General features: G+C 37.1%; 1 protein-coding gene across 3 annotated transcripts; it reads left to right on the top strand.

Moving 5' to 3' along the window:
* The first annotated feature begins 672 nt into the window (after positions 1 to 672).
* LOC114284236 (squalene monooxygenase SE1) lies at positions 673 to 7,475 on the top strand. Of its 3 annotated transcripts, XM_082894403.1 has the most exons (9): positions 1,213 to 1,350; positions 2,299 to 2,376; positions 2,831 to 2,942; positions 3,125 to 3,299; positions 4,165 to 4,333; positions 4,526 to 4,744; positions 4,926 to 5,201; positions 5,687 to 5,965; positions 6,503 to 7,475. In XM_082894403.1, the coding sequence occupies exons 2-9, from the start codon at positions 2,317 to 2,319 to the stop codon at positions 6,605 to 6,607; spliced, it is 1,395 nt and encodes a 464-aa protein (XP_082750529.1). In that variant the 5' UTR covers positions 1,213 to 1,350; positions 2,299 to 2,316; the 3' UTR covers positions 6,608 to 7,475. The 3 variants fall into 3 exon arrangements, with proteins under 3 accessions (XP_082750527.1, XP_028082948.2, XP_082750529.1); XM_028227147.2 differs by lacking the exon at positions 2,299 to 2,376 and having other exon boundaries at positions 674 to 1,350; XM_082894401.1 differs by lacking the exons at positions 2,299 to 2,376; positions 4,926 to 5,201 and having other exon boundaries at positions 673 to 1,350.
* The last annotated feature ends 129 nt before the right edge of the window (positions 7,476 to 7,604 follow it).

Below are 7,604 nucleotides of genomic sequence, written 5' to 3'. Positions count from 1 at the left end.
TTCAAGGGTAATTTGTGGGGGAAGCCATAATTTTACCCTTTAAATTCAATTATTCAAAAGTCAAAAGGATAAAATAGCCATTTTGATTTTACTATAATATTTTATTACATATCTTTTTATAAAAAGTAAAAAAATTATCCTAAACATATATCTTTTTTCTCTATATTTTTAACTAAAAAAAAATCAAAAAATACATTTATATAATACATCCCAAACATCTAATAATAATTTCTTTCTTTAAAAGTTTAACTAGTTGCCACAATATGCATCAAATTTATACCCAACAATAAAAAATTCATATTAATTAATTAGTGACGTGTTACAACATCACGCATCAAATTCATTCAACAATAATGAAAAGCCCAATGGTTTAGCCATCATATGTATCTCATCTCATTATGCTTAGGGCACTTGTTTCTGTAAAATCCAGCACAACTCAAACAAAGTCCTTCAAATTTATTTATTTAAGGGTAATATTAAAGATCTTAATTTTTTTATTAAATAAATCATTAAATATTTTACATGTGAGTCCACACTTTTATAAATCACACCCAAAAAAATATTTGATCATTTATTTATTAAAAAAATTAAAATTTATAATATTTTCTTTTATTTAATAAAAAATTGTAAATTGTACCAAATTATGAAGTTGCCTGCACACCATAATCCACAAACCATAAGAAAAGACTGATAGAGCGAGAGAGAGAGAGAGAGAGCCATAAAATGCTACTGCAGCACCATCTCTACTCTTTACAATCTCCCCACGGGCTACCGGGTCACACACCACAACCCGGACCCGATCATTGTACCACTTCTTATTACCCCTCTCTTCCTCCTCCAACTGCAAGAACAATAACAACAACAAGAACAAGAAGGACCCATACCCCCACCAGACCCAGTAGTGTGTTTCCCTATAAATGGCACTTGTCTCCGCCGATCTCTTTCGTCTTCCTCGAAAATACACATGCCCGAACCAGCACCGGAGCAGGAGGGAGAAGAAAGAGAAGCATAGAGAGAGAGAGCGAGTCTCCTTCTTCTGGGTTCCGCCATTGTTGGCTAACCAATTCGAACATCAAGATGGCGCTGATAATGGTGGACAATTACATCATCGGGACTTTCTTTGCTTCTCTGCTAGGGTTTGTTCTTCTCTACATTTTACGCCGCAACGCCACGACGAAGGGTAACAAGAGACGCAGAGCGGGCAGTGGATTATTTGATGATGAGATCCCAAATGATTGTGTTCGGAGCTCCGCCAACGGAGAGGCCCGACCCGAAGGAGGACCCGATGTTGACGTCATCATTGTCGGAGCAGGCGTCGCCGGTGCTGCCCTCGCTCACACCCTCGGCAAGGTGAGATCTTCTCGTTTCTGTTTGTTTCCTGGGAAAAGGAAAAAAAATGTCATGCATTTTTTTTTTACCACGGAACAAGATTTTGCAGGGAATAGTTTGTTTTCACGGAAAGAAGTCATTGGATGCATTTGATAGTTAGCAGACCGTATAGTAATTGTTTGTTGCTCACATACGTCTGTCTTGATTAGTAGATTAATTAACATAGTTTTGGACTTTTTAGCTGAGAGTTGTTAACATATAAAATGAATTCTAGGCAGTAAAATGGCTCGTCTCTTGTTGAAATTTCACAAAATGTACTTACAAGTAATTGGCCCATAGATCCTCGATCTATCTATATGAAGAAGACATCATGTAACAAGGGGATTTTTATTTGTACAAATGGCACTTCGAATTTGGAACAAGCATGAAGAAATTAACGATACTTCTTTATCTTTTGAGTTGTTCTGCGGATCAGTCACTCAAGATCTTTGGTCTCTACCCGGACCCGATGAAAAAAATGGGATCACTTCTTATGGACTCGTGCAGACAGTTGAGGTCTTTGACCAATAAGAGTTATTAAACGGAACACTCTTATTGGAAGAGTATTTGAAAAAATTCAACTGAGCCATATTTTCATAAACTCTTACCTGTAAGAGTCTTTTATTTAATATTTCTTATCTATCAGAGACCTCAATTGTTGGGTTCAGTTCAACTTTCAACCGGAGACAAGTCGAATCTTAGCTTAATCACTAGTATAAAGCAAGCAGGATTAGTTCACTTTTGTTTCACTGGTATAGAGATCTGTGAGCACTCAATCAACTTCAGTATTATGTGCCTATATATGCTACATTTCTATTTTAGCTAATCACTTTTTAACACACGCTTCAACAAGCCTCTCCGCTTTAGCTATCTTTGTTTAAAATATTATTTCTTTCATTCTTTTATTTTTTTCAAATACAATTATATTAGGTATGACGGTGATACTACATGGCAGTTTCACTACCGAATGGGAGCACAAATATTACGGTAGTGGAACTACATAGTCAGGTTAGCAAGAAATAAAAATTGTCCACCAAATTTCATTTATAATATTTTATTAAATATTTATTTATTTTAAAAGTGTTGTTACAAGTATATAATGAAAATAATTTAATATTACCTGTTGAGTCTGCAGTGATTTGCTAGGAGTAGCAAGATACTGTGGCATTTTTCTGAAATGACCAGCTTTGCTCGAGGCTACTGGAGCAGCGTTTTTGGTACTTTGGCTCTGTAAAATAGCAAACTGTAATTGATGAGGTTGCTGCAGATGCTCTTGCCATGATCAAATCATTATTTCTTTTTTCCAATTTTTGCCTGCAGCTCTCTCTCTCTCTCTCTCTCTCTCTCTCTCTCTCCTGCTAAGCACACAATAATATTCAAGACGGGAGAGACTTGCGTGTAATTTTTGTTTTTTGTGCTGCAAAATCCTTCAACTGCAAACTTGTTATGCTATTTGTTGCAGGATGGAAGGCGAGTTCATGTAATTGAAAGAGATTTGACAGAGCCTAACAGAATTGTTGGTGAACTGTTGCAGCCGGGAGGATACCTAAAACTAGTCGAATTGGGCATTGAGGGTACGCATGCATGATATGATTAGCATTTTGTAATAGCCTTCTATGAGTCGATGACATTTAGGTTCATTGACGAGCCTTACTTTGGTACAAACTCTTTGTCTGATCAAAACTACTTGGCAGCTTTGTTCATGCATGGTTTGTTTTTGTTGTGAAAGCTAAAATATATGCACTTTGGACTGCAGATTGTGTGGAGGAAATTGATGCCCAGAGGGTGCTTGGATATGCTCTTTTCAAAGATGGGAGAAATACTAAATTGTCATATCCATTGGAAAAGTTTCATTTGGATGTGGCTGGGAGAAGCTTCCACAATGGGCGGTTCGTACAGAGGATGAGACAAAAAGCTGTTACTCTTCCGAAGTATACTCTCTTGTCCATTGTTGTCTATTTGGTTAACTAATTGATTTTGAACTCTGTAATTGCTTTATTGTAAAATCGGCTAGATAAAACCAGAGGAACTGCTGTTGCTTTCTTTGAGTTTGGTTTTATATCCTTATTTTCCTATTTGAATTTTGGGAGTCAACTTAATTTTGTTGTGAAATTGTGCACGCCAGTAATTAATATTTGTTACAATTAATCTTCCTAATCTTCTTTCCTAAGAGCAATGCTTCAGAGGCTTGTTACCTATAGTCCATACTACCCAACATGGCCATATATAGACATATATTCCCTCTTATTTCAAACAAAATGAGCAAGCTTCATCACATTAAATTAATTAATGTTCATCACATTAAATTAATTAATGTTCAAAGTACCCTGTCCACATCAACTTGTTTTCTCTTAGAAAGTATTAGTGACAAATCACATTCTTTCCTGAATGTTATTTCTGATTTTGTGCTCCAATGCAAGTTTCTCTTTTTTTTTTTTTTTTTTTTTTTTTTGGGGGGGGGGGGGGGGGGGGGTGTGGAATTATTTGTATCCAATGTCCAAACTTTGGCTTTCCTTAAATTTTCTATAATTTCTTCCAAACAATCATTGACCATTTTTAATTTTATTAATTTTTTAGATTTTCCAGAATTTCAAGCATAAAATATTAGTTTTCGATATTTATTCCTTGATAATTGCGTGTGCCTAGTCTGTTGCACAGTAATTTAATTTTTTACATTTGTTGTGTGTAGTGATTACTGATTGGTAAATTTTAAACAATCCAGTGGATGCATTTAGTGGTATTTCTTTACTTGGTTATGATTCCATCCCCCCATTTTGTTTTTGATTTGTCATCCAGTGTACAACTAGACCAAGGAACTGTAACATCACTACTTGAAGAAAACGGAATTATTAAGGGGGTTCAGTACAAAACTAAAAATGGTCAAGGACTTAAAGCATTTGCTCCTCTTACAATTGTTTGTGATGGATGCTTCTCAAATTTGCGCCGCTCTCTATGCAACCCTATGGTAAATTTCTGCAATTTTTTACCTGGTTCATTATTATGCTCCTTCTGATTGACTAATTTACTGAACATCCACTTATATTCCTGTAGTCAATCAAATTCTATATTCCTTAGGCTTTGATTATGTTTACCCACAAGTCAAATACTTCTTGCTTTACACATTGGGGGATAATATTGTGTCATTCTTATCTTACAGGTAGATGTGCCCTCTTGCTTTGTAGGCTTGGTCTTGGAGAACTGTGAGCTTCCATTTCCAAATTATGGGCATGTTATTTTAGCGGACCCCTCACCCATCTTATTTTATCCAGTAAGTAGTACAGAGATTCGTTGTTTGGTTGATATACCTGGTCAAAAGATCCCTTCCATTGCTAATGGTGAATTGGCAAACTATTTGAAAACTGTGGTGGCTCCCCAGGTACCTAAAGCTTTTGTTATATGATTCCGATATTTGACATATTAATATAACTGCACTGTTGCTGAGAGTAGTTACTTCCCAGCTTTTTGCTTCTCATTTCACTCTCACAAGCAGATTTTAACAAGAACATGTTTTGTATGCTTCCAACAATTACCTTGGATCAATCAATGCAATGTTTCAGGTTCCACCTGAGCTGCATGATTCATTTATAGCTGCAATTGATAAGGGAAGTATTAGAACAATGCCCAATAGAAGTATGCCAGCTGCTCCTTACCCTACTCCTGGAGCACTATTAATAGGTGATGCTTTCAACATGCGTCATCCTTTAACTGGTGGAGGAATGACTGTGGCACTCTCTGATATTGTCGTTCTAAGGGATCTCCTTAAGCCTCTGCGTGACCTGAACAATTCGGCTTCATTGTGCAGATATCTTGAATCCTTTTACACCTTACGAAAAGTAAGCTAGGCTCAAATCCTTGCATTTGGTGTCATTCACATTAAAGATTAGAAGGCTTGGATATGAACTGCTTTATTTCAGTTGTTTGATGTAAACCTGATTTAGTGAAAAGAACAAATCGTAATCATAAAATTCTTTAACTGCTTAATTCAAGGTTACAAAATTTTAAATAACAAAGTTTGTGTACGCCATGAAGAATTCCTAAAGCTAATAAAAAAAGATAAAAAAATCTGTAAAATGATTTCAGTAGTCGTGTGCATGCCATGACCCCCTCCCAAAATATAAGTTTAGATAAAATAAATGAATGAAACAAAAATCCAATCACAATTTGTGGGGGAAAAGAATTTGGAAATCTTAAATTGCTTTTATTATGATATTACGTTCTACGTGTTCAATCTAACTATTGAAGTTCTAAGGTACTAATGTTCTTTTTCGCTCTTTGTTGACTATGGTGTATGATGTGCTCTGCTTTGGTTTTTTGGCAGCCTGTGGCATCTACAATAAATACTTTGGCTGGAGCCCTGTATAAGGTGTTTTGTGCATCTCCTGATCAAGCAAGGAAGGAAATGCGTGAAGCATGTTTTGATTATTTGAGCCTTGGAGGTGTGTGTTCAACAGGACCAGTGGCTTTACTCTCTGGTCTAAATCCTAGCCCATTGAGCTTGGTACTCCATTTCTTTGCTATAGCCATATATGGTGTTGGCCGTCTCTTGCTACCATTTCCTTCCCCTAAGCGCCTGTGGATAGCAGCTAGATTATTTTTGGTACGTTGTGCTATCTTCCAATTATAGGATGCATATTATGCAGTACGAGTGTTGGGTGCCATGTGTCTAAATGTTAGATTCGTCTAATTCTTGTCCAAGGACTTAGGGCACGGTTAGATTTCATATTTGGTAACTAATTATTTTATTTTTTTAGGGTAAAATGGTGTTCACAAACTAACATAAAGTATTTTATGCCCAAAAAAAAAAAAAAAAAAGAAGAATTTTAATAGGTGTGTGAGGTTTTACTTATTAATGATTGCTTGTCCAGCTAGACATGCTGGACATATATCCCATAGTCTATAGCTGTCAATATTATTTGGTTAGTATTTTAAAGTTAGATTTCTTTCATTTTGGAGCAAGTATCTCCAAAATCCTAACCAAAAACAATTCTAAAAAATGCAAGAAAAAAATTGTAAAGGAAAAAACTCTCTGTATATCGAGTATAACTTTCATGAACAATTCTTCAGTGGAGAAGTAAGAGGGGAAAAAAGGCTTTCTATGCATTGAAAATAACTTATATTGACAAATCTTTTCCAGGGTGCATCGGCTATCATTTTTCCCATCATAAAGGCTGAAGGAGTCAGGCAAATGTTCTTCCCTGCAACTGTCCCGGCATATCATAGAGCTCCTCCTGTTGAATGAAGTATTAATAGAATTCAGTGAGACAAAAGTCAAGGTAGCTTTATGTCACGTATCGACTCATTGGGGATTTGAGTTCTAAACCAAGTACCTTGCAAGCACATTAGTTTGTGAGCGGCAAGGCAGGCAGGGTAGATCTCTATCGCGTCACTTGAGTTAGTCTTTGGGCATAATGCACGGAAGTACACAATACCATTCATGGAGCCGGCTTCTCGGGAGGATCTCAAGCACCCAATCCATGACAAGTGGTATCAGAGCCAGCCTAGGGGCCTTGTGAGGGGATGGTATGTAGGACTTACACAAAGCACCTTCATTGTGGGGTCCGCACCAAGGGTGGTGTCCGCACGGGGCGGGTTCCCATGGGTAGGGGAACGAACAAGTTTGAGGCAGGCAGGGTAATGTCCCTTGACAAGGGCGTTAGGGATTGACGGTGGTAGCATGTCACGTATCGACTCATTGGGGATCCGAGTTCTACACCAAGCACCTTGTAAGAGCATTAGTTTGTGAGCGGCAAGGCAGGTTCCTATCGCATCACCAGGGTTGGTCCTTGGGCATAATGCATGGGGTACACAATACCACTTGTGGAGCCGGCTTCTCGGGAGGATGGCAAGCGCCCAGTCCGTGACATTTAGCTTGAAGGCATTCTGGCTTTTACCTTTAACTACCTTCCTTGTTGAAGTTGATGGAAAAGATGTCTGCTTATTGGCCATATTCTTTGATTTTTGAGACTACTCGAAACTGAAGTTGAAATCTAGGAATGAAAATTTCAACTGCAAAAATGTATTTGTGCCAACTCCTCTATGTATCTCTTAAATGAAATAAATCTCATTTCTTTATGTTAGTAATATTAATAATGGTCTATTTTCATTCAGATCCATGTCAAGAATTATGCCTGTCATTGCTCTTGTGAGTGCTCACTCATGAATGCCTTGAGATAGTTAAATTAAAATCAATAACATCCAGATATGTGAGAATGTTATGCTTGGTTGGAACCGTGTTC

This window comes from Camellia sinensis, chromosome 1 (genome assembly GCF_055761805.1).
Source record: "Camellia sinensis isolate YWXY chromosome 1, ASM5576180v1, whole genome shotgun sequence".
Lineage (NCBI taxonomy): Eukaryota > Viridiplantae > Streptophyta > Magnoliopsida > Ericales > Theaceae > Camellia > Camellia sinensis.
This window is presented reverse-complemented; position numbering and strand designations above follow the sequence as displayed.